Source organism: Indicator indicator, chromosome 30 (assembly GCF_027791375.1).
Source record: "Indicator indicator isolate 239-I01 chromosome 30, UM_Iind_1.1, whole genome shotgun sequence".
In the NCBI taxonomy this organism is placed as follows: domain Eukaryota; kingdom Metazoa; phylum Chordata; class Aves; order Piciformes; family Indicatoridae; genus Indicator; species Indicator indicator.
This window is the reverse complement of record NC_072039.1, coordinates 699,436-724,479: the sequence shown is the minus strand read 5'-3', so window position 1 is coordinate 724,479 and position 25,044 is coordinate 699,436. Positions and strand designations below refer to the sequence as shown.

General features: G+C 49.2%; 2 protein-coding genes across 8 annotated transcripts in view; both read left to right on the top strand.

The window, feature by feature from the left end:
• Nucleotides 1-278: 278 nt before the first annotated feature.
• On the top strand, nt 279-7,524 carry DDX52 (DExD-box helicase 52). 2 transcript variants are annotated; one of them, XM_054394362.1, is made up of 15 exons: nt 279-365; nt 547-769; nt 1,143-1,273; nt 1,400-1,585; nt 1,752-1,895; nt 2,634-2,745; nt 3,042-3,114; nt 3,263-3,466; nt 4,178-4,268; nt 4,770-4,892; nt 5,110-5,260; nt 5,584-5,659; nt 6,141-6,212; nt 6,824-6,916; nt 7,418-7,524. In XM_054394362.1, the coding sequence occupies exons 1-15, from the start codon at nt 279-281 to the stop codon at nt 7,503-7,505; spliced, it is 1,854 nt and encodes a 617-aa protein (XP_054250337.1). In that variant the 3' UTR covers nt 7,506-7,524. The 2 variants fall into 2 exon arrangements, with proteins under 2 accessions (XP_054250337.1, XP_054250338.1); XM_054394363.1 differs by having other exon boundaries at nt 547-775; nt 1,149-1,273.
• A 1,080-nt stretch (nt 7,525-8,604) lies between these two features.
• The window catches only part of SYNRG (synergin gamma), a 40,678-nt gene continuing 24,238 nt past the window's right edge, over nt 8,605-25,044 (top strand). For 3 of the 6 annotated variants that reach the window (XM_054394151.1, XM_054394150.1, XM_054394149.1), the window contains exons 1-10: nt 8,605-8,687; nt 13,165-13,205; nt 13,314-13,316; nt 14,506-14,624; nt 17,009-17,139; nt 17,449-17,554; nt 18,152-18,263; nt 21,984-22,061; nt 22,555-22,751; nt 24,737-24,967. In XM_054394151.1, coding sequence (XP_054250126.1) covers nt 8,605-8,687; nt 13,165-13,205; nt 13,314-13,316; nt 14,506-14,624; nt 17,009-17,139; nt 17,449-17,554; nt 18,152-18,263; nt 21,984-22,061; nt 22,555-22,751; nt 24,737-24,967 — 1,101 coding nt within the window. Of the gene's footprint in view, nt 8,688-13,164; nt 13,206-13,313; nt 13,317-14,505; nt 14,625-17,008; nt 17,140-17,448; nt 17,555-18,151; nt 18,264-20,347; nt 20,573-21,983; nt 22,062-22,554; nt 22,752-24,736; nt 24,968-25,044 lie in introns of all 6 variants that reach the window. The other 3 variants (XM_054394147.1, XM_054394148.1, XM_054394152.1) reach the window with 3 other exon arrangements.

Genomic DNA, 25,044 nt, shown 5'->3' with positions numbered 1-25,044 from the left:
GGTCTGGAAGGGACCCGCCGAGAGGGACCCACAGCCACATAGTCTGTCCCGGAGCCCTCCTCGGGCAAGGGACCAGCTCTGTAGCAGGGAATGAATCCTTGCTTCACGACTCGGGCTTCACCCGGTGCCTCGGGCCTAGTGCAGTCTAGCAAAGCCTAGCTGCGGGGTTACCATGGCAACGCGGCGCCACTGGGGCAGCGGAGGCGTTGCTAGGATACGGCGCCGGGTTCCGCACGCGCGCCGCCGGAAGTGGTTTGTACTTCCGGGCGCGCGGCAGCATGGAGGCTCACGATCTGTTTCGGCGCTTAGGTGCCGGTGCTCGCTTCGATGTCCGGCGATTCGGGGAAGATGCGAGGCGATTCGGGGTACGGCGCACACCGGGGGGAGGTTGGGATGAGTCTGGGTCCCGTTCTCTCCGCGGTACGGCCTCCCTGGTCTCGTCCGTTCCCTGCGGTGGGACCCCAGGCCTACTCGCGGCCCTGTGGTAGTATTTCGGGGAAGTGCTCGGATCTGATATCTCCGTTTTCCCTGCTCTCTTTCGCCCAGGTGATAAAAGGGAGCGTGGGCAGCGTCTCGCTGGAGAGCCTCGACTTCTTCGGCCGCAAGGAGGAAGCCCCTTTGGGGTCCGGCGAGGAGGGCTGGGGGCTCGAAGGGGCTGGAGAGCAGCAGGAGCAGGATGGAGTGCGGAAAAACAAGGGAGAGGTGGCGGGAAAGAGAAAAAGAACTGCAGAAAGCAATGAAGGAAAAAGAAAAAAGAAGAAGACAGGAGGTATTTGTGCACACATATGTGTGTCCCTGGCAGAACACCTGATGAAGTTCATGCTTCTTGTTTCACTTTTTAAGTGAAAAAAATCCGCAGGAACCTCAGATCATTTTACCTGAAAAAAAACAACCTTCTGGGGTTTTTTGGCTGGTCTGTGTCAGAGCTGATACAACTGCGGGGCCAGGATTTAGTTTTAAGGCATGGGGATGTGGTTGCCATCCTTCTGGAATATTCATTAATCTCAGTGAGAAGGAGACAAAAAGTTTGAGGTGTTCTTTGGTACCAAGGAATTTTTGGAATTTTGGAACCAAAGACTGGATTTTACTGATGGAAATGGGGTTGGTTTTTTGTTTTTTTTTTTTTTTTTTTTAACTTTTAGAAGCAGCACCAATGCCAGAGCTGTCAGAAAGCAATGGAATAAAGTGGATGTCCTCTCTGGAAGCAAAATTTGAAGATCCAAAAGACAAAAAGCCAACCGCAGAAAAACTGGAACGCTTGAGGAGAGAAAAGGTGGGACCCCAGAGGTCTAATGTTGCAGCAGATTATTTCCTTTCTATCATTGCTTCATCTGAAGATTGAGGTTTTAGTTTTATGCTGCCACAGAAAGAAGGAACTAATTTATCTTTTGCCTTGCAGATAAACCGCTTCAGAAATAAGCACAGAATCAGTGTGCAGGGGACAGATCTTCCTGACCCCATTGCCACCTTTGATCAGCTTCAAAAGGAATACAACGTCCACCCTAAAATCATGGAGAACATCCAAGCTGCTGGTTTCCAGGTCCCAACACCAATCCAGATGCAGGCTATTCCTGTCATGCTCCATGTAGGTTTTCCTGTGCTGTGTTTTACTGCAGGGGATATGGCAAAATTTGTTAAGTGGCCTCTTTTGTGGCAGAGCCTTAAAGATACATCAATTGTGTCAGAGTTCATCATGCATCAACAATACAGGATCCTAGCAAAATCCAACAGCCTTCTTGTCTTCCTTACAGGGTCGGGAACTTCTAGCTTCAGCTCCTACTGGGTCTGGAAAAACTCTTGCATTTTGTATTCCTCTCTTAACTCATCTGAAACAACCCAGGAACAAAGGATTCAGAGCTCTGATCATATCACCCACCCGAGAGCTTGCTAGCCAGGTGTGTGTGAGGGCAAAGGGCTTTCCTCCATTCCCCTCAGATATCAGAAAAAATGAATTTTAATGTTTTTCTTGTAAGATTTTTATCTTCAGTGAAACAGCTCCAACATCCAATATCTCAGCCTAATCTAACTGATCAGATTAAAGGCTTGAGATTCTTTGATCATATTACAAATGCCCAATGCTTAGGTGGTCTTAATACCCATTGGCATCTTTGAGATTGCTCCAAGAGGTTATCTGCTTGTCCCAAAGACAGAATTTCAGGGAATAATCTGTAGTGAAGCTTTGTTGTTAGACTGATACCAGAATGACAGCTTTGGGCAGAGTTCCAGTTTTATTCAAGTGGAAGCTACATCATTGGAGACCAGCTATGGTAGCCAGACCTGTGAGAACTTACAGGTGAACAACAGGTGAACAAGTTATTATTGTGAGAAAATCAGTTTTGTCTTGATGCTGAAATCAGGATGATGTTTGAGGCTGTATCTTCAGGGCTGACCTCTGGAGGTCCCTTCCAGCCCCTACCATTCTGTGGTTATCTGCAGCTTTTCTGGTTAGAAAAGCAAATCAGCTCTGAAAACTGTGTTGAAAGTAGAACCAGACTAAAATGAAACCAGAGTTTTCTGTTGTAAATCAGCTCTGAAAACTGTGTTGAAAATAGAACCAGACTAAAATGAAACCAGGGTTTTCTGTTGTAAATCAGCTCAGCTTGAGGATTTCATCTCTGTTGCTGCCTTTTCAGACACACAGGGAGCTGGTGAAGCTGGCTGAGGGGACTGGCTTCAGGATACACATGATCCACAAGGCAGCTGCAGCAGCAAAGAAGTTTGGGCCCAAGTCTTCTAAGAAATTTGGTAATGAACTACTGAAGTGGTTCCAAAAATGTCAAAAATGTCACTCACTTTTCTCTTGTGGCCTATGTGGTTTTAAAGAGATCAGGTAGTACCACTCCAGGCCTGCAATCGATTGCTCAACACTGGAGTAGCTGGCATGGAAAAAATGGGAAGTGAGTGGGGTGGTGGAGCCTGTAAGTTGTACCTCTGACAGAAGGGACTGGGACTTGGGCTTCTCAGGGCTTTCCTGGGCTGGTTTATTTTGTGTCTTTTTCAATGTTCTGCCTTTGTTTCCCCTTTGTTACCTCCTTCCATAGACATTCTAGTGACTACTCCCAACAGACTCATCTATTTGCTGAAACAAGATCCTCCAGCAGTGGATTTGTCCAGGTACTGACAGTCCTTATCCAGTCTGGATTTGCTGCCTGCTTTGCTGCTGCAATGTGTGTGTGTGTGCGGTCCTCTCATCTGTGCTGGTCTCTTGGCTTTTGCCTTCTCCACAAGTGACTGACTGAACAGAAAACCTGTCTGTTCCCAGTGTGGAGTGGCTGGTGGTGGATGAGTCAGACAAACTGTTTGAAGATGGGAAGTCAGGGTTCCGAGACCAGCTGGCCTCCATCTTCCTGGCCTGCACATCCCCTCTGGTGAGAAGAGCCCTGTTCAGTGCCACCTTTGCCCATGATGTAGAGGAATGGTGTAAACTCAACCTCGACAGCCTTGTTCTGGTGTCTGTTGGAGCAAGGTAGGTCTGCAGCTGGACTCCGGCTCACTCAGATTCTGGTGTTTTGGGTTTTGTTTTGCCATTTCTTGGGCAAATTATTTGGTTTCTTTGCATCATCCCTATATGAGTCACAAATTCATGCAGTCCTCCAAGCTTGGGGAAGAGTGGCTGGAAACTGCCCACTGGAAAAAGAGCTGGGGGCTGCTGGTTAACAGCAGCTGAAGATGAGCCAGTGTGTGCCTAGGTGGCCAAGGTGGCCACCAGCATCCTGGCTTGGATCAGAAACAGAAACAGCAGGACCAGGGCAACACAGATTTAGGTTGGACATGAGGAACAGTTTCTTTCCCAGAAGGGTTGTCAAGCCCTGGAACAGGCTGCCTAGGGCAGTGGTGGAATCCCCATCCCTGGAGACTTCTAAAAGACTTGTAGAGGTGGTTCTGAGGGCCACGGTTTAGCAGCAGACTTGGATTCCTGGTTGGATGTTAAAGGTCTTTTCCAGCCTAAAGGATTGTATGATCAGTCTGCTTGGCTGAGTAGGCTGTCTCCTGAAAAAATGCTGCAGCCTTGTAGATCTTTCTCCCAGTGCTGGTTTCCTTTGCCCATTACTTCAGCATCAAATCTACATCAATCTTGGGAGCATGTTCTGGGGAAAAGTTTGCCACCAATGTTTCATTCACCAGGTGAGTTTTTATGGTGTATATAGAACAGCACCTCTGGGATTTCTCATTGCAGAAACTCTGCAGCAGAGACAGTGGAACAAGAGCTGTTGTTTGTTGGATCTGAGACAGGAAAGCTAACAGCTATGAGAGAGCTTGTCAAAAAGGTACTTGGAAGAGCTGGATCTGTTCTGCTACCACTGAACTGAGCTCTGTGTGCTGTCAGAGCTGAGGATGTCCCACAGCACAGGCTGCTCTGTGACATGTGAAACCATTACCCATTCTGCTGTGCAAGAGGAAGTGCCCTGCCTGGGAAATCTGAGAGTATTCCCTCTTGGTTTTGTTTGCATCTTGCTTCGGAGCAGTTTGTATTAAGTCCATTTAATTTTCCTCAGCAGTGTGAGTTGGTTCTTCACAATGAGTGAAAGAAAAGATCTTTGCTTCTGTGGATTAAATTGCAGTCTGATGCTTCAGTCAGGAACTGTTCCACCAAGGGCAGTGGAGCTGAACTTGCTTAGTTCTGAGTCTGTAAAGATTTGGCTAGTCAAAAAGCCATCTGCTGAGGTGTCAGACACTGGGGATGGGTCAGCCTCTTCAGCAGCTCAGTGTCTGTGACCAGGCACAGCAGGAAAAGGAGATGAACCTGAGACAAGCTTATTCTTTTGCAGGGTTTTGCTCCTCCAGTCCTTGTTTTTGTCCAGTCTATTGAGAGGGCTAAAGAGCTTTTCCATGAACTGATTTATGAAGGCATCAATGTGGATGTCATCCATGCAGACAAAACCCAGCAACAGGTAGGGGAATATAATTTCTTTCCAAGAAACACTTGAGAAGGGTAGAAGCAAGAGTGTTGGAATGGAACCTCAGGAACTTCAGTCAATTACTGCAGGCTTTGGTTCAGAGGTTTAGTTTTATTCATTAACATCCTGACAAGTTCCAGGAAACGAGTTCACCTCCTTTCTCCAATTGCTAAGCAGGCTGGTTCCAAGTCCTTTTCTTCTCTCTTCCTAGAGAGATAAGGTGGTGCACAGCTTCAGAGCTGGGAAGATCTGGGTGCTTATCTGCTCAGCCTTGCTAGCTCGAGGGATTGACTTCAAAGGAGTGAATATGGTCATCAATTACGATTTGCCAACAAGTGCAGTGGAATACATCCACAGGATAGGTCAGTGATGGCTCATAGATGGTTTCCTTTTTCTCATTTCTTGGATCTTTAATGTCCTTGTGCATGAGCAGAAATCCTGAAGCCTCCTCTGTTGTTGCAGCACTGGCTTCTGCATCACTTGAGCCAGTTTCTATCTGGGCTCAGCTTCCAGTGGAACTGTTCCTTTAAGTTGGATTTTTAGGAACCCTAAATTCTGGGAGCATTCTGCCATACCTATTGGCTGCTTGGCAGTATATGAAAAGAGTGGGGCTGTGAAGAATAAAGGGGCTCCCTTGAATAAAGGGAGATGTTAAAGCAGACTCTCCCTCACTCGTGTTTGACAGGTCGCACAGGGAGGGCAGGGCACCGGGGCAGAGCAGTCACCTTCTTCACAGAGGATGATAAACCTTTGCTGCGGAGGTAAGCTGCAAGCATCTGCAGCCAAAGGGAGCAGTCTACACAAGCAGCTTTGCTCCTCTCCTGGCTTTCCTGAGACATTTCCCATGTAGAAAGTGTGACTAACCTCATGCTGTGCTAATCCAGTTCTTCAACCTCCTTGTGTCCACAGTTACTTGGTATGATTCTGTTTTGGCCCACTGCTGCTTCTTCATTTGCTTGAAGATGTCCTCACTGAGCTTCCATTGGTTCAGACACCCCCATGGAGGCCTTACTTTCTCCTAAGCCTTTTATGTCTTTTCGTTTCTTGCTTGTCTTATGTCCTGGGTTGAATTTCAGATTGCTGCTGGTATTCAAAACCTCACTTCTATTTCTTGCTTGAAAAATTAACAAGCAGTAACACAAAGCAACATCAAGCCAGCCAGTTGTTAGGGCCTGCTCCCACAGAAGATAAGTTTATCTCCTGTCCAAGCTGATCTCTTCCCTCCTCTCTTCTCCTCTCCAGCATAGCCAACGTGATTCAGCGAGCTGGCTGTCCTGTGCCAGACTACATCAAGCACCTGCCAAGGCTGCAAAGGTATCTTCCCCTCAGTAGCTCACGTTTGCTACCTGCTTTAAATGCCTGCATGAGTGGTGCTGGGGATGTCAGGGTTACAGAAGGTGTTTGCAGTACAGCTGCAGTCTAGCTGCAAAAGGAACTTTGGGCAGGGTGGGAGTGGCAGATTTTTTCCTAGATCAAACTGGAAACAAAAAGAATTCTTGATTTGGGGTCTTTCTGGGGTTGTTTTTTTAATGAGTGCTCTGCAATCTGCTTTAGGCTTACTAGGACCATACTCAGGATTTGGGTTTCTGATACATGAAAGGACAACCTTCACTCTTCTGAGCTGCCTTTAGAAAACCTGGTGTACACCTAGAGATAAAGAGTTTAATTAGTGCTTCTTTGCAGGCTTTTTCATAACTTCTAAGAGCTTCTGCAGCTGGAAATTCTATCTGTGTTAGACTGATATAGAAAGGTTTGTCTGAATGTCTTGGAGACAACATGACTGAACTGATCTTGGAATAAACACTGAAAATACATAATACAAATCCCTATCAGCCAAGGAAGGATTTCATTATCTTATTTACTTTGGACGTTGGGGTTTTTTTATCCCTTTGATTTAATCCTTCTTCACTAAATGTCACTCTCAGCAAACAAAAGAAGAAGTTCATTAAGAAACCACTGACGAGAGAATCCATCTGTACCACCCCTCAGTGCTTCTTGAAAAAGGGCAAAAGAAAAATGTAAGTAGGTTATTTTTTCTTGAGAGGAGCTAAAGGATGCTGCTTATCCAGCTCCCTCCAAAAGAATCAATTACTTGTTTTGGTGGCCACCCAGTCAGAGTGGGTTTAGTGATGGTGAAGGCTTAATGTCAGTGTTTGTGTGCTGGTGAATGGATTAAGACCATCAGATTGCTTCATGTGGTTCCATGTGCCAAGTGACAGCAAGCTGAATTTAAACCACCGGCCTTAGAGCCAGACTGTCTGCTGCCTGCCTGCTCCTGCTTTGGGTTGAACATGTGGGGTGCTAAAGAAGCGGATCTGAAGTTGTAAGGACTGAATGGAGCTGGCAGAGAATTGGCTTGTAGCAGAAGTGGTCATAAAAACAATTACTGCCCACACTGTGGAGTGTCAATGCTGAAGAATTTGCGTTCAGCTGCACTGATGCAATGTAAAACAACTTAGACTTGTGTCCCTGCTTCATCTGATACTAAGGTGTCTTGCTTTCTGCTGTGTGTCTTGTAGGAAAACTGCAAAGGAAAATATTAAGGAAAAAAAGAAAGTTAAAGAAGGTAAAAATGGCAATAAATCAGAGACTGCTTCACAAAGCTGAACAGCAACAGGCTGCTCTGAGCTGGGGCACCTCAGCCTGTGCTGAAGGACAGAAGAATGAAGATAATGGCAGAGGAAAGGAGAAAAACATCTCTTATGTTCCCTTCTGGGACATGCAAGAAAGTCTCTACTGCAGTACAAACAGAGGATTCCTGGCTGCTCGTGACAGAAGCTGAGGAGCATGCTCGTGCGGGAAATGCCTCCTGCGTCTGCAAAGCAGTTCAGAAATAGAAGCTGTTTGTGTACTGCACCTTGGGAATGCTGTCAGTCCTTCTTCAGATCACCCCTAATATGTCTGTCAGCCTTCCAGAAGATTCAGTGGCAGGAAACACACAGAACTTACTGTTAGGATTGATCCATACAGCTGTCAAAGACTTCTCTGGACACCGGTAAAAACTGTATGTGGAAGTAAAGCCTTGCCCCTCATTTTCTGCTTCTATGAAATTTTGAAACAATCCATACTTGAAGTGTCTGTAAACTGGTTCCTTATGTCCAATTGATGTGTGGGCAGGAGGTTGGCACCTTTCACAGAATCCCAGCAGGGGTAGGGGGGAAGGAGCCTTTGGAGATCATCTAGTCCAAATCCTCTGCTAGAGTAGATCACCCAGGAACACAGCCAGGTGGGTTTGGAATGCCTTAAGTCGCCCAGGAACATGCCCAGGTGTGTTTGAGACAGTCTCCATAGCCTCTCAGCAGTCCAGTCCAGCTCTCTGGCCCCTCAGGGTGAAGGATTTTTGCCTTACGTTTATGTGGAACCTCCTGGGTTGCCGCTGGTGCTCCTTATCCCTTGTCCTGTCACCGGACACCGCCGAGCAGAGCCTGGCTCCAGCCTGACCCTCGCCCTTTGTCAGCGACAATGAGATCCCCCTCAGCCTCCTCCGGTCTAATCACCGCCACGGAGCAGAGGTTCACTGCGCTGCCTTTCTCCCCGCCAGCCCCGGTTTAAAGCCAGGCCTGCACCCCCTCTTCCAGGCCTGAGCGGCCCTGCTTCCCACCCCACGCCGGCTGCGCGCTCCCGCCGTCACCGGGGGCGGGCCGCGGCTGTGCCCGGCCCCGGAAGCCGGCGGCGCTCAGCTGACAGCCGGGGCCGGAGCGGGAAGATGGCGCTGCGGCCCGGACCCGGCGCGGGGGGCGCCGGCGGGGCGGCGGCGGGCGGGGCAGGAGCGGCGGCGGGGGCCGCCAGGTCGGTGATGGCGGAGAACGGCGGCAAGGGCCGGGCCCGAGGGCGGGCAGCGGGACTGGGGGCTACGGCCGGTGAGGGGGCGGAGGTGGGGGGGCTGTGGGGGTGAGGAGGGCAGGAGGGTAGGGATGGGGGGTGCCGGGCACAGACTGGGAGGCCTGAGGGGGGCGGCGATGGGAGGGGCTGGTGGGCGACCGGGAGGTAGAGGGAAGGGGAGACTCGTGGGATGGGGGCCTGGGTGTACAGGTAGGGTGTGGGAGCCTCGGGGTCAGGGCCTAGGCAGGGGTTATGCGGGTCCCAGGTAAGGTGTGTGGTGTCCTGGGTGGGATTTGTGGTGTCCTGGGTGCGGTACGGCAGTCCCAGGTGGCATTTGTAGTGTTCTGGTTGGGGTGTGGGGTTCTGAATGGGGTGGAATGCAGGGAACCCAGGCAGGGTGTGAGGGGCACAGCCATGGTGGCTCTGCAGCTGGCTGGGATGTATCTGGCATTTGGGAGCCCACCTTGACCTCTGAGGTGAGCTGTAGCCCAGTAATCTGCAGCTGCAATCTCAGACGTTGGGGCACAGAGGGATTTCGGGGTTTTGCCAGCCCTGCTCAGGTGCTGCTGCTGCTGGCAGCGATAAACGTGGCTGTCACCAGTGGGCAGGGTTGTGGCTGCTGCCTGCCTGCTGCTGCCTGCCTGCTGCTGCTGGCAGGGTTCCTTTTCACCTCCACCCCACAAAGGGCATTTCCATGCAGAGACAAGTGAGGAATGGAGCAGTGGTAGAAGTGATGCATGAATGTGAGGCTGTGTGCTGGGAAGGGTTAGGAAGCTGAAACTTCCCTGCCCTTTGGAGACTTTCTCATTCTTAACATAGGCTCTGGCATGCTATTTATCTGTTGTCCTACTTCTAGGCAGACTGGGTAAATTCTGCACTTGCCAAAGGGAATTTAAGTTCATTGAGTCCTCCCCTGCAGCCTGTGGTTTTGTCAGTGTCACAGGGAAGGTGGGGAGGGGGCACCCAAGGGGTCTGGAATGCTGGGGAAGTGAGGAGCTGGAGCATGGTTGCCTGCCTCTGTGTGCTGTGGAGGGGACAGGAGGCTGCCTTTGCTTCCCAGGTACATAAATCTGCAACAACTCTTGCCAGGAGCTGGGTAAGCCATTGGAGCTCTGAGAGCAACTCTGCCTGCTCAGCACAGCAGCAGGGAAGTAACAGAAATGCTGTCAGTGGGCTCAGCAGCTTTCCAAAAGAAAAGGATTTAAAATCCATTGCTTCCTGGTGTTAAGCAATTTGGTTGGTTTGAGAATAAAGTTTGGAGGTAGAGGGGAAGTTCTGTTCTCCATCTGGGTTCTTTGCCTTGTTTCACTGCAATTTGTGTGGATTTCTGCCCTTCCCAAGTGCTCTGATGGTCTGTGCTGATAGGAGTTGTACAGATGGGGAGCAAAGGGCTTCAAACCCCCCAGTCTAGACAGGAAGATGGTTTGTGTGGTTTGGAGCTGTGAAAGCAGAGCATGGCTGGGCTCTGGCTGAAGCTGTCAGTTGGTTAGGGGTTTTTTGGAGCTTCGTGTTTAAATGACTTCTGTCAGGAATTCACAGTTTTCTCTTACTCCTGTTAAGAGTTTGTTGAAGGGCAGATGCTTGGTTTGGCTTCTGAATTGTTTTGTGCTGTCACCTGCCTTACACTGCCCTGCTGGCTTACCCAGAGTGTTGTGCCTGGATGCATGAACCCAGGTCTCAAGTGCTGCTGCTGCTGAGAGCAACAGAAATGGCTGCAGGTGAATTTCAGCAATTGTGGAAATATCCAGGAGTAAGAAAGTGAACTGTTTAGCTAGGAGAGGAGGAGGCTCCAGGGGGACCTTAGAGCTGCCTTCCTGTACCTGAAGGGATACTACAGGAAGGCTGCAGAGGGACTTTTCATGAGGGTGTCTGGAGACAGGACAAGGGGGAAGAGTCTGAAGCTGAGGGAGAGCAGGGTTAGACTGGAGCTGAGGAAGAAGTTCTTCAGTAGGAAGGTGGTGAGAGTCTGGCACAGGCTGCCCAGGGAGGCTGTGGCTGCATCCTCCCTGGGGGTGTTCAAGGCCAGGTCGGATGAAGCCTTGAGCAGCAGTTGAGAGGTGTCCCTGGGCATGGTTGGAGGAGATGAGCTCTGAGATCCCTTCCATCCTGAGGCATTCCAGGCTAACTGGAATCTTTAAAGGAGAGTTACTTCTGGTGTCAACCATCCAGTGGCAGGAGCACCAGGGGTGGTTTTCTGTACTGGTTTTCTTCCAGTGAATCCCACAGATCAGTGTCCCCTAATTTGCTTTCCCAGCCCTGAGAAGCAGCTGCTTGAACTGGATGTGTGTGGGCACTTTTTAGGCATCTCCAAAGAGCAGTTCAGGAGGAAAGCTGCTGAAGAAGTGGTGAGGTTTGTGTCGGTGCCTGTGTGGCAGGGGGAGGTCAGTGGCAGATCCCAGCTGCAGCTACTGGGTGCTGAGCTGCAGGAGCTTGCTTGGCTAGTTCTAACGAGCTCCTCTTCCCCTGCCCTCTAATTAGCTGCAAGTTTTTGTGTTGATTTTTTTTTTTTAACAGAGGCTTATAAATAAATGAGGACCTGTGTGGAAAGGGATAAATATTTCATAGTCTGACCTGTCTTGGCTTCCAGCAGGCAGTGCTGCCTTGCTTCCCTTGTTCAATTTATGTTTGCTGGTTTGGAAGAGTTCCTGCTGAGTGGATTCCCCAAGCAGAAGGGAGAATGTGAAGCTGTGAACACTTCCCCATGCTCATGAGCTTTTCAGAAGCAACTTTTAGTGTTTCCTCACTCTGCCTAAGCTGAGAGTGGGATGCTTTTAGCATGCCTAGAACTGCTGCACTTGCAGGTCTGGCTTATGATAGAAGCTCTGCACATCCGAACCTGCGCGGGCTTTAAGGCTGCAGATGGCCAAGGAGGCAACTCTGTGCTGAGAGCTCTTCCCAAATGCAGGCAAAGTGAGACCAGCTGAACCCAAATGCAGGCAAAGCTCAGTTGGTTCAGCCCCTGAATGGGGGGACAAGGCTTTTCTGGCCATCAGTGGAGTTTGGTTGTGGGTCCCTCCGTGACTTTCAGTCAGCTCTTTGTCTTCATGATGTTTATATTTGTGTGCTGAGAAGGGGATTAAAAATGACCAAAGTGAATAGACCTTGACCATGGTGTGAGCTGTGTGAACTCAACTTGATCCAGAGAAGCCCAGCACTTCTTTTGGGGTGAGGTAGCATGGATCTGCTCTGAGCTTCAAAGAGAGAAACCAGAAATGGTGGTGCTTGAGGATTAAAGACCTGGGCACCATGGAAGGTCTAGGTGTGTGTTGGTTGTGGAAGGAGAAATGAGCATGCACTAGTCAGAGTAATAGAAGAAGCTGCAGTACTGAGGAGACTTTGAGTTAGAGGATGAAATCAAGAGTATTATGGGTTGTCTTGGTGACTGTGTAATCTGCTGTCTGTGCAGTGGGGAGGTGCAGTTTACTCCTGGATGAATGCATAATTTAAATTCCTTATTTCATCTTGGGCCTTGTGTTGCACAGCTCTTTTACATTTATAAGCCAGGTTGGCTTTTGGAAGCTGAGGAGCTGTCTGCAGCCATTTGTGACTGCATTTGCTGCTTTCCTCTTAGGCAGCTGCTTTTCCATCCACCCTTGTGCTGAGGAGCAGTGAATATCCATAAGCCTGCTTCTTTCATGGTGTTGTGGTGTAATAGCTGCCTGGGACGCTGAGTGAGGTTCTTGTGTGGTGAATTACTGCTGACATGGGTTTCTAAGAGTTGCTTGCAAGTGAGGGTGGTAAATGAGGTCCTTTCTTGCTGGTTGGCACACAGCACATGCTGCTGTTTGAGGGCTAGCAATTTCCATCAGCATTCCAGCTGAAGCTGTAGCAGTTCTTCCTCCAGGTGCACCTGGCCCTTGGTACTGGAGTGAATATCTTTTCCAAGGCACTACTCTTCCTGTCATGAGATGTGATGGAGAGAATAGACCCTCCATTATTTGGTGACATTTCGTGTTTCAAAGGGGGGAGAGTGCAGAAGTGGTGGAGTTTGGTGGCCACGTTATTCCTCGGCAGCAAACTGCTGTTAAGCAGCTGAGAACTATTGTCTGGTGCAGTTGTTGGTCCTGCTGAGTCAGAGATGTTTATTCATCCCCTGGTGCTCAAAGGCCTAGCCTAATAGCCTCACCTGTCACCATCCTGTGTGGGTGCCAAAGTTCTCCTGTGGGGGATGTGGATGAGTCAAAGCCATTTTAGTGCTGCTCTGGAGGATTAGAGCTATTTCTTCCTTGCTGTGCAGCCTGTGATGGTGATGACTGTGCTGGTGGGGATCCCCAGTGGCCTGTTCTATGTCCTGGGGCTGGTTTCTCTGAGCAGATGGATGTGCTGGCCAGAAGCTGGGAGGCTTTGGTTGGTGGTGCTGAGGTGCAAGCCAAGGTGGCTTTTCCACTCATTTATATTTGCACTACAATTACAGACTTCCATGTTCCTCTTTTCCCTCCTCCAGCTTCATGTTTCCTGTCGGTGGTGGTTTAGGTCCTCCTCAAGGTATGTATGACTTAACACTTGGAGTGTGAATCAGATGCATTCAAATACCCAAAACAGGGCAGTTCAGTGCTGCTGCTCAGAAGTGTGATGACTGATTGCACTCCAGAGCTGGTTTCCCCCTTGCACCCAGTCCTGCTAAGCTGACTTTCCTCCAGAACTTGCAGTGCAGTGCTACCAGGATGCCAGATTTAGAGAGCCAGGGAACCTGCATCTCCATTTTCAACCTGGATTTGCCTTTAAGATTTTTGTGTTATTCTGAGTGTGGTATTTAACCTCTTTATGCTTCATCTCCCAGCTGTGCATACCCATATTGTGTGGGTGTTGCAAGACCTGGTAAATATTTACAAAGCACAGCAAGACCCTGGGACAAGAGTCACAACCTGTGTGGAAAGTATTAATACAATAGGAGAGCCTCAGCCTTAAATTACCTTTGTTCTCATTCCTCTTGCAGTGCTGGTTAATTAATGGAAAATACAGAGAGAACTGGTGGGGAATGTGGAGAGTTTCCTCATAAAATGTCTCAGGGACTGATTTATGGATTGCTGCTGAGCTGGCACATCCCTCCTGCAGTGGTTTGGTGTCTGATGTGCAGTTGTTCACAGTTAGAATTATCTCACAGTGTGCTGGCAGCAAATGTATGGTGGTGAATGTCTCCCAGGGTGGCAAAATGCAAGGTATGGAAGCACTGATTCACAACCCACTTGGCTACATCCACTGGGTGAATACTCTCCAACTTGATTTGTCCAGACACTGTAACCACTTTCCTGTCTGCAGAGGCTAATTAACCTCCAGACAGGTTATCCAGCCAGGTCAGAGAGGGAAGTTGTGTTGTGAGATGATGAATTTAGTTCCCAAGACTTCTCTTCAAAGGCTGCCAGTGTGTAAGTTTTCCCTTTCAAGAGAAATGGGCAATTATCAGCAGCACTCAATCTGTTTAATTAAATCTCATTAATTGGAAATGACCCTTTCAGAAAAATCTTATGGGAAAAAACCCCCAGAGAGTCCTTAGGATGCTGGGAGAATTCATCAGCTTGGTTAGCAGGAAAGCCTCAGAAATGTTTCTTCCCTTAGAGTGACCTATAGCTACGCTAAGAGAATCCCGTGGCTGCCTACAGTTGGGTGTATTTTTTTATTTTTCATTCGCAAATGGTCCAGCGAGACTGAAAGCTGATTTTTATTTGCTGCTTTAGTAAGGCAAAAACAGAGGAGAGAAAATAAAAGGGGAGAGAAACAAAGGAAGGAGAAAAAAAGGGGAAAAGCCCAAGAAGTTGGCATGGGAGCTGACCTTGTTTCCTTGCAGGGATGATCCCTATGCAGCAGCAAGGCTTCCCCATGGTTCCTGTCGTGCAGTCCAATATGCCAGGAATGATGGGAATGAATTATGGATCTCAGATGCCCCCTGGACCCATGGCCATGCAGGTGAGATGAAATGTGGGCTGAGATGAGAAGTGTGACTGAAAATGGGAAGTGACTGAAAAGTGCTTTTCTGCAAGGGGGCAGCTGGTGCCCTGGTACCCTCCCAGCTGCAGGGTGGAAGTGGCTGGGAGCTGAAGGGAGGGTACTGGTCTGGTGTGGGCCCTCCTATTTGGCAGCACTCTGTGAAGCCAGCTCTGGTGAGTGCAGGAATCCCCCAAGCTTCCCTGGGCTCTGGATGGAGAGTGGGGGTTTGGCACACATTGCTCACTGTTGTGGAGCAAAGAGGAGCGAGGGTGTAGTGTGAGGACAGCAGCAGTGCTATTTCAAGTACCTTGGATGCTGGAGCCCCTCAGAGATGTCAGAATCCAAAGGTGCAGCTCATGATGGGTGTTGTGACACCCAAGTGTGCTGAGAAGCAGGACCTGTGAACGGGAAAGGCAACAAAAGCAGCAGCAAGAGGCCACCCACCCCAAAGTGTGGTTGCTAATACTATGGACTGAAGTGAGTAGAATTCAGAAGGCTCCCAGCACATCTCTGCTGCCCTTCTGATTTTTGCTTCCTGCTTTTTCTGCTGCTGCTGTGGTTCCATGTCCTTGCCATGGAGGGGCTTATTGTATAGTACTTTAAATGAGACCTTTGTAGGATGATAAGAAGTGACTGTGGGCACAGGCTGATGGGTCAGGACCAGTTCACTCACTTGTAACTCAAATGCTGGAGTTAACAGAGTTAGGTGTCCTGAGTCTAGGTGGCAATTGATTAATGTTTTTGGATCCCTTGTTCCCAGGAGCAGGGAGTCTCCTGGAGTGCTGCATGTTCTCCCTTGATTAATTTTCCCATCTGCCCTGCTTCCTGTGTTTCATTCCTTGTTGTGCCTGTAGTAACTTTGGCTGTGGCTCTGCTCTTGGTAACCCAGGCTTAAGAATGTCTCAGGAGTAGCTGCTGTTGTGTTTTCTCTTGTAATCTTTTGGTTTCTGTTTAGCACCAGATGTGCTTATGTATAACTTTGCACTTTGCTGAGGTGCAGTGTTTTGGCCTGGCTCTCTAGCCAGAGCTGCTGTGACAAACTGCATTTAGTGATCTTGCCACCTTGCTGCCCTCCCTTCCCAACCCCACCCGGAATTTATTGGATTCACTTTGTGAAACTTCTCATAGGAAGATATTTTAATGAGAGCTGCTCTAAAAATAACAATCAGCTTTTGTTCTCATCCTGTGTGTCCTGATATCAAATACAAAATGAATGGCTAAGAGGAGGAAAGGCTTCTCTGCCAGGCTGCTTTGCTGCTGTACCTGTGGCAGAGTGGAGCTCAGGGAAGGTTTCTCACCCAGAGGCAGTTTGCTCAGACAAGTCTCCTCTTGGCTGTTTCACAGACTGTCTCCCTCCCTTGCCCTCCTGCACAAGCTGTGTTTGCAAACTGAGCAGCCAGCAGCCAGTGTTGGGGTTGCACCTCTGTCAGGGAGTTTGTAACAGCAGAATCACTTAGGACAGGACACAGAAACCCCAAGAGAACCCCAAAGAACAGCACTGAACCATGGGCAGCACTGCAATGGTGCAACCTTCCTGCTCCCTAAGGAAGTTGTGGGGATTTGAAGTCTTGATTTCTGTGTTTGAGCAGAAGAGCAAAGTATCTTCTGCAGCCCTCCTGCCCTGCTCAGTGCGAGAGAAGAGTGCCATCTGCTGAGTGCCCAGCACCTAGTGCTGCAGCTGCTCAGCCTCTGCTCCTCTAGGCTCATTTGATGAGCTCCACCTCCTTTGCACTTTGGCAGTGTGTGGCCAGCAGGTCCAGGGAGGTTCTCTTCCCACTCTGCTCTGCCCTGGTGAGGCCACATCTGGAGTACTGCATCCAGTTCTGGGCTCCCCAGTTCAAGGACAGGGGACAGCAAAGGGCTATAGAGATGTTGAGGGGACTGGAACAGCTCTGTGATGAGGAAGGGCTGAGAGAATTTGGGATGTTTAGTTTGCAGAAGAGCAGCCTGAGTAGGATCTGATCAATGCTGATCAATACTTCAAGGGTGGGTGGCAGGAGGATGGCACCAGGCTTTGTTCACTGGTGCCCAGTGCCAGGACAAGGGGCAGTGGGCACAATCAAACAGAAGAAGTTCCATCTGAATATGAGGAGGAACTTCTTTAATGTAAGGGTGCTGGAGCCCTGGAGCAGGCTGTCCAGAGAGGTGGTGGAGCCTCCATCTCTGGAGCCATTCCAAACCCACCTGGATGTGTTCCTGTGTGACCCTCTCTAGGTGAGCCTGCCTGGGCAGGGGGGGTTGGACTGGATGATCTCCGGAGGTCCCTTCCAACCCCTGCCATTCTGTGATTCTCCAATTGCCATTGGTTTGGCTTTTTCTATGAAGAAATGCCCAACCTTGGAGCTGGTTTTGTTCTGTTCTAGGGTGGCATGGCCTTGGGGCCGATGCCAGCGACCGGAATGCCCTACATGGGACAAGCTCCGTTCCTGGGAATGCGCCCAGCAGCCCCACAGTACAGCCCTGACATGCAGAAGCAGTTTGCAGAGGAGCAACAGTAGGTGACACTTTACTGATTCCTGGGCAATGCCTCTGTGTTTTAAGGGGAAGCTTTGTTTTGCAGGCAGCCCCACAAAGCCAAATGCTGATAGTTTCTGCAGAGAATGAATCCCTTCAGCGCTGAGGAATGTTGCTGAGAGCATTCCACTGAAGGGCATCTCTGAAGTTAATAGTGGCTGCCGTACAGCTCTGAGAAGTGCAGATGTCTGCCATCAGCCATATGAATGTGAGACACTAAAAAGGGTCTTGCCATGGAAATTGTACTCAAAAGTTATTTTTGTCTCTTTTAAAAACCATTTTGCTTCAGGAAGAGGTTTGAGCACCAGCAGAAGTTCTTAGAAGAGGAAAGAAAACGACGCCAGTTTGAAGAGCAGAAGCAAAAGCTGAGGCTCCTAAGCAGTGTGAAGCCTAAGGTATGTCCTGCATAATCCTGGGGTCTTGTTGTCTTTGGGGTGGGTGATGGCTTTTACTTGTATGGGCTCCTTCAACAAGCAAATAAGAGGGGAACTTAGATAAGACATGAGGTTACATCTTGGAAGGCATCTGGAATAGTCAGTCCTGTACACACACTTGGTGTAAACAAAGTCTGGTGCTGGAAGTGAAATCAGCTGTTGGAAAGCAAACCAACCTGGTGTGTGAGGTTTGGGAACAGACTGGCTTTGCAGAACAGAAAGTGTTTGCTTGCCTGTTTGTTAACTTTGTCCAAAGCTTTGGACACTTGCAGTGAACTCAAGAATGCAAACAGCTAAGTAAGGTTTGTCTGTTGCTCCTGTGAGAGAGCTTTGTCCAAAGACTGAGAAACTCTGCTGCTATGAGGTAGCCTGCAAAAATGTTTGATTTGCTTTCTAAATAGGGGAGTTGGTGTTGATGTGCTCCAGGAGGGCACTGCTGGAGAGAGGAGGGATTCATCCAGAGCAGGCTCTGCTCAGTTTGGTACTGAGCAAGTGTGGGTATTGAAAGCAGCTGAGCTGTGCTGGGTATTTTTCAACATGTGTTCTGTGGTGTTCCAGACAGGTGAGAAAAGCAGGGATGATGCCTTGGAAGCCATCAAAGGCAACCTAGATGGTTTCTCCAGAGATGCTAAAATGCATCCAACGCCAGCAGCGCATCCCAAGAAGCCAGGTTTGTCCTTTTCCTCACTTCCAGCTGCAAACGAGGCTGCCATGTTTGAAATGCTCAGCAGGGGGAACTCAGTCCAAGAAGGACTTTTATGTTGTGCTGCAGAAGCCAGTGGGTGAACTGCTTGGTAAATAAAGGTTCATTCTAGCAACTGTTTGTTTGGCCAGGCTGTGAAGGTGAAGTATTAGAGAGCAGTTCTTAGCAGAAGACATGAAATCTTTAAAAGAAAGCTTCATGTGCTGTGCTTGAAGGGAAACAGGACAGAAATTGATCATCTGTTGTTCTTTTCTAGTCAAAGCATTAATTAATGTTTTTCAGAGTGCTTTTGAAGCCCAGAGGTGCTGTACAAGTTCTAAGAATGATCAAAATCTTGTGTAATGACTTCAGGGTGCTGTGCCAGCTCCACCTGTGTACCACTGCCTGGGCACAGTCAAACCAAGGCCTCCTGTGTTCTCTTCTCAGCAGTTACTATGTTTGTAGCAATCCCTACTAAGGATTTCCTGTGGGCTGCAGTTTGCTCTGTCTCTTATCCAGACAAGCTTGTCTCTAGAGAAAATCTTTATCTCTACTGTGGGTTTGCTTCTTGATGATTGTGCAGTGACTCTTCTGGTGTCTGTGGATTTGCCCATCCTGTGCCAGTTCTGTTCAGTGAGGGACTGTGGAAGGGATCAAGCAGAAGATTGTCTCAATGAGGAGATGTTTCTCTCCTGGTTTATGACACCTCACTGAGCTTCTGAGGCTAACACATTCCTTCCAGGGAGAAGGCCCTCTGAGCAGACTGCCCACGAAGTCCAGTTTGAAATATGACCTCTTGCTTTGTTCTGACCCATTCTGTTTACAACAAGTAGAATATTTTCATAGGCAGTGTTAAGAACCAAGTTTCAAAATGTCTGCCTCATAAAACCCTGGGACAGAAGGTGCATGGTTGGAAGTGGCTGCTCAGTTTTGCCTTCTGTGTTTGTTATGATGGCAGTAACCCTTCCCGTCCCTGCCAAGCTGTGCCCCCCCCTGCTATTTGCCCTCACCCATTTGCTTTGTATGCCCTATATTTGCCCCTTTTCCTGCCTTCCCACCCAGGAACCTTTTTCCTCATCACTTTGCATTGTGTGTTCATTCCATTTTGCAGATCATTCCACACCATCCCATTCTGCTGTATCCATTTCCCACTCTGCTTTCCTTGGGGATGAAGAATTTAGTGACTTTATCCAAGGGCCTGTTGAAACCCCCAGAGTGGTGCCTCAGCCTTCTTCTCAGCCTTTCCAGCTTTTCCATTCTGCCTCTGAGGCTGGGCAGCTGCTTTCAGAAAAGGCTGTGGTCCAGCCTCTCCCTCCAACCCAGACTCCAGTGATACCCACCCTGCATGATACAACTGGGCAGGTTCCTTACTTCCCCACCTCTGCATCTTCACCCCATAGCCATAAACCAGGTAACTCCAAAGTATCTTTTTGGTTTTTACCTATCACCTTCTGCTATAGACCTACACAGAGTTTTCATTCATTTTGTTGGGGCTTTTTTCAGTCTAGCTGCAAGAATATACAGGCAATGAAATCTCAATCTGCTGATCCACGGGAAAAGAGGGTTCAAGTCCCTTTCTTCCTTCCCTGCAAGTCACACATGGATCCAGAGATTGCATGGGGCTAATTTTAAGTGAATTAAGTCTTGTGTACTAAGCATCTCCCTAAGTCTGAGTAGCAAAGGAAGGTCCAGCTGGGATGGTGGTGTAAGGAAAAACTGATGCTGATGTGGAGCACTGGGGTGTTTCCTCTCTTGGGAATTGGATGGGTGTTAGTGAGATGAAGAATTTTGCAGATCTTGGACACTTCTGCTGTTGCCCAGATGATGATGCAGCAATAATCCTAATGCAGCAAACAGTTTGATGTGTTCTTTGTGGCTTTGTTGGAGTTGTTGTGTGTGCAAGGTAAGTAAAGGGCAGAAGTGCTGGAACAAGATGGTGCTGTGGTCTGAGCTGGGACAGACATCCTTGGAGCTCCTCAGGGGTACCAACAATGCTTTTCCTTGGAAATGTAGAACTGGGATCTGGGTGGTTAATAACGAAATATAAATCATTCCCCCTGATGTTTATTCAGGCTCTGCCTTGGAGGAGAAAGTCTTAAATAATGGCTCAAATGAATCTGAACAAGAGCAATCCAAACTTAAAGCATCTGAAGTTGGGTACAAAGCCTCAGCTGCAAGCCAAGCTCATCCCAGTGTAACCAACAGTGACTGGGGTGTTGTAGGTGGACATGAAAGTGGTGCCAGTGCTGCTGAGGTGCACAAGGCTTCAGAACAAAACATAGCAGTTGAAGAGTGTGGTGAGCAAACAAAACGTCTGACAGAATTCCAATCTAATAGGATGCTGCTTGACTGCTAACACTCTGTGCACTAATTCCAAGGGAAATCCTGCATAATTTTGCTCTGAATGCCTGCTTGAATTATGTGTCAGTGCCTCCTGCTCACTGCTGAAATGTAACAGCTCTGATTTTTGCTCTCAACTTTTGCCACGTGAGTTTCCTGCTGGAGTCACTTTTAACATGTTTGTTTAATCAGGTCTGCTGTCTGGAAGTGTTCTGTCCTCTTTCTTGGGGGGCAAACAAAAGCAGATGTGCTCTCAAGAGATGATTTCTCTCCTAACTGAAGGGAACTTATCCCTAAAGATGGTCACTGTCCTGGTGGGCTTTCATCTTTGAGCTTGGAGGGGATAAGATCTTGGTAGGTTACAACTCTTAGCCAGTTGATACTTGTTTGTGGCTGAGAACTGCTTTCCCTTCTCATTATTTGATTTTAAAGGGACTGTATTTTATCAAGAGAGTTTGAAGGGAGAGAAGCAAGAATGGTAGGGGGCAGAAATGTATGGAAGGGTTGTTGAAGCTGAAGAGTAATGAGACTGGAGGAAGTAGCAAATTTATTTTACTTGGCTGGTGAGATGGAAGGAATTGCTTATATTAAAGTGTACTTGGAGTTGTGGGATGGTTAGAAATTAGACTGCAGTCAGGAGGGAATCCATGTGGAAGATGAGGAAATGCAAGGGCACTGGAAAAGACAGTGAGATCCAAAATGACTGATTTTTGTTAGAGCTCCATCCAAGATGAGGGTAAAATCTGCTTAGAGGGAGCTAGATAGGAAGTAAGCCCCTGAGGCTGAGGGGAAGAGTCCATGCAGTGGAGGAGGAAATAACCAATTCACAGGGGGTAAGGTGTGGCAGAGCCTGTGGTGGTGAAGACAGTGAGGATGTCTTCTGGATCTGAAGATGTGGGGCAGTGAATGTGTTCAGCTGAACAGGCTGTCAGTGGTTTTCCCTGGGGAGAGGGTGCTGGTGGCACACTGGTTCTGGTGGCAGGTATGAGTTCAGTTACTCCACAAGCAGCCCTGCCAGCATACATTAAGGGGAAGACTACATTTGATATGGCACAGAACTGCTGCTGTGAAGTTTTAAGACAGTGAGACCTGAGCCTCTGTTCAGCTGAAAGTGAGATGAGTGCAGATGAGGAGCTCCTTGTTTCCTTGTGTGTGTAACTAACTGCCAAGCCCTTTTAGTCCTGTTGAAGCACAAATGCCTGCAGTGGCTGCTTCTCCTCTGAGCACAGTGATTCCTGTCTGAAATCTTTGCCTGAAATGCTAAATGACCCTGACCAGCTACAGTCTAGCTTCTGAGACCTTGATAGTCAGCATCTTTGTCTTCTGACACCACTGTCTGTCTTTTCTTCCTGACTGGAAAACCTGCAGGAGTTGCAGTCTTCCCTTCGCAGGACCCCATGCAGCAAATGATGCCTCCCTGGATTTACAACGAGAACCTGGTCCCAGGTAAGCAGGGAAGTGGGCCAGGGGGAGGTGTGGCTGCACTGTGCTGCCTGCCCCAGCACTGCTCTTCAGGCAGCAGATGCATTCACATTTGTGGGGGGTTTATCTCTTGGGAAGCAGGGGGTTTATCAGGCATATGAAATGTGTCACCTGGAGTTTGTAATCACAGCAGATTGTGCTCCTGGAGGTGGCACTGCTGATAATGCTGCTTGCCTGGGTACTCTGGGCTTGGGCCTAGCTTCTAATTAAGCAGCCTCATTTCTTAAGGCTATTTATCTTCTATATGCAAATGGAAAATGAAATGCTGCGGTAAGTATTGATTACCGTGAGGTTTAAACACATAAAGCTGCTCTAACTACCTTTTACATGGATTCTCCTGCAGTTTCAGCAGAGAAACCTGTTTTGGAATGGAGCAGGAGCTCTGTTATACCAACTGAAGTTACACTGGTCTGTAATAACCATCCAATAATGCAATTTACTGTCTCCCTCCTAACAGAGCTGTACAAGAAGATTTTAGAAACCACCTTGACTCCTGCTGGAATAGACACAGCTAAACTCTACCCCATACTGATGTCTTCTGGATTGCCCAGAGAGACCCTTGGACAGATCTGGGCTTTGGCTAACCGTACCACCCCTGGGAAGCTGACCAAGGAAGAGCTCTATGCTGTGCTGGCCATGATAGCAGTCACTCAGGTATGGCCAGCACTGCAGGGGACTGCAGTTCACAGCCTGATTGTGTGCCACTGGCTGCTGAACACAGCCCACTTGCAGCAAAATACTACTCTGGAAGTCCAGAGGAGAAACGACCCTTGGAACTTTGGTGGGGTTGTAATTTCCTCCTCTACACTGACATCTACCTGGACTTCAGCAAGGCCTTTGACACTGTCCCCCACAGCAAACTCCTGGCCAAGCTGTCAGCCCATGGCTTGGACAGCAGCACTCTGCACTGGGTTAGGAACTGGCTGGAGGGCCGAGCCCAGAGAGTAGTGGTGAATGGTGCCACATCCAGCTGGCAGCCTGTCACTAGTGGTGTCCCCCAGGGATCAGTGCTGGGCCCCATCCTGTTCAATATCTTTATTGATGATCTGGATGAGGGGATTGAGTCCATCATCAGTAAATTTGCAGATGACACCAAGCTGGGAGCAGGTGTTGATCTGTTAGAAGGTAGAAGGGCTCTGCAGAGGGACCTTGCCAGGCTGGACAGATGGGCAGAGTCCAACAGGATGGCATTCAACAAGTCCAAGTGCCGGGTGCTGCACTTTGGCCACAACAACCCCATGCAGAGCTACAGGCTGGGGTCAGAGTGGCTGGAGAGCAGCCAGGTGGAAAGGGACCTGGGGGTACTGGTCGACAGCCGCCTGAACATGAGCCAGCAGTGTGCCCAGGTGGCCAAGAGAGCCAATGGCATCCTGGCCTGCATCAGGCATAGTGTGGCCAGCAGGAGCAGGGAGTTCATTGTACCCCTGTACACAGCACTGGTTAGGCCACACCTTGAGTCCTGTGTCCAGTTCTGGGCCCCTCAGTTTAGGAAAGATGTTGAATTGCTGGAGCATGTCCAGAGAAGGGCAACGAGGCTGGTGAGAGGCCTTGAGCACAAGCCCTATGAGGAGAGGCTGAGGGAGCTGGGACTGTTTAGCCTGGAGAAGAGGAGGCTCAGGGGAGACCTCATTGCTGTCTACAACTACCTGAAGGGAGGTTGTAGCCAGGAGGGGGTTGGTCTCTTCTCCCAGGCAACCAGCACCAGAACAAGAGGACACAGTCTCAAGCTGTGCCAGGGGAGGTTTAGGCTGGAGGTGAGGAGAAAGTTCTTCACAGAGAGAGTGGTTGGCCATTGGAATGTGCTGCCCAGGGAGGTGGTAGAGTCACCATCCCTGGAGGTGTTCAAGAGGGGATTGGATGTGGCACTTGGTGCCATGGTTTAGATAGTCATGAGGTTTAGGGTGACAGGTTGGACTCGATGATCTTTGAAGTCTCTTCCAGCCTTCTTGATTCTATGATTCTATGATTTCAGTTACTCCTTCTTTAGGGTCAGTTGAGGATAGCCCTTAGCCATCCCCACCAAAACCCTGTGTGTGTTTGTGGTGGCAAACACTGGCTGGTTTTCCTCTGGGTCATACACATCTGTTTTCCTCTACCCCACTAGTTCCTGAGTCCCTCAGTCTGTGACTGTCTAGTCTGCCTTTCTCCTGCACCAGTGGAGTGCTCCTGTTAGGCTTCCACTCTTTGTCAGCACAGTGCCATCTCTTAGCAGTTTTTTTTTGAGTGCCAGCCCTGCGTGGAAGCTAGGACAAGAGGATCCTGAGCAGTGAGGATGGAAGCTGAGGCTCCCTGTGGGGTGATTGTGTGGGAAGGATGATGCAGCACATGCCAGGTTCAGTACAGCTTTGCTCTCCAGCGCTTGCTGGATTCGTTGGCTAAAAGTCAGACATAATGCTGTCAAATGCCTCTGCCCAGCTTGGTAGGGCAGAGGCATTTGACAGCATTTGCTTGCTCTGTACCTCCAGCAGGCAGGGTGTTGAGCTGGATTCACCTTGACAGGCTCCTGCTAGCCTGTTCTGCTTTGGAGGCTTTGCTTGGAGTGCCGCCAGGACCCTGCTCTTTCATGATCTCAGTTGTGTGGGATGACAGTGGGTGACACTGTGCCTCATGGGTGACATCTTTGCTGTTCTGTCTTGCAGAGAGGAATACCTGCAGTGAGTCCTGATGTGCTGAACCAGTTCCCAGCTGCTCCTGTGCCCACCCTGAGCGGGTTTCCCATGCCGCTGCCCACCCCAGTGAGCCAGCAGCCGCTGCTGCCCTCTGCACCACCTGGCCCCATGCCCCTGATGGGAATGAGCATCACAGCCCCTGGGGGCACAGCTGCAGCACAGCCTGCAGGAGGCTTCCTGCCACCCTACCCACCTGGCCAGGTCAGCTGCCTCTTCTTGCCTGGAAACCTCTCTTGTGCTGGGAAGGGAATGAGCCTCTTGCAAGAGATGTAGAATTG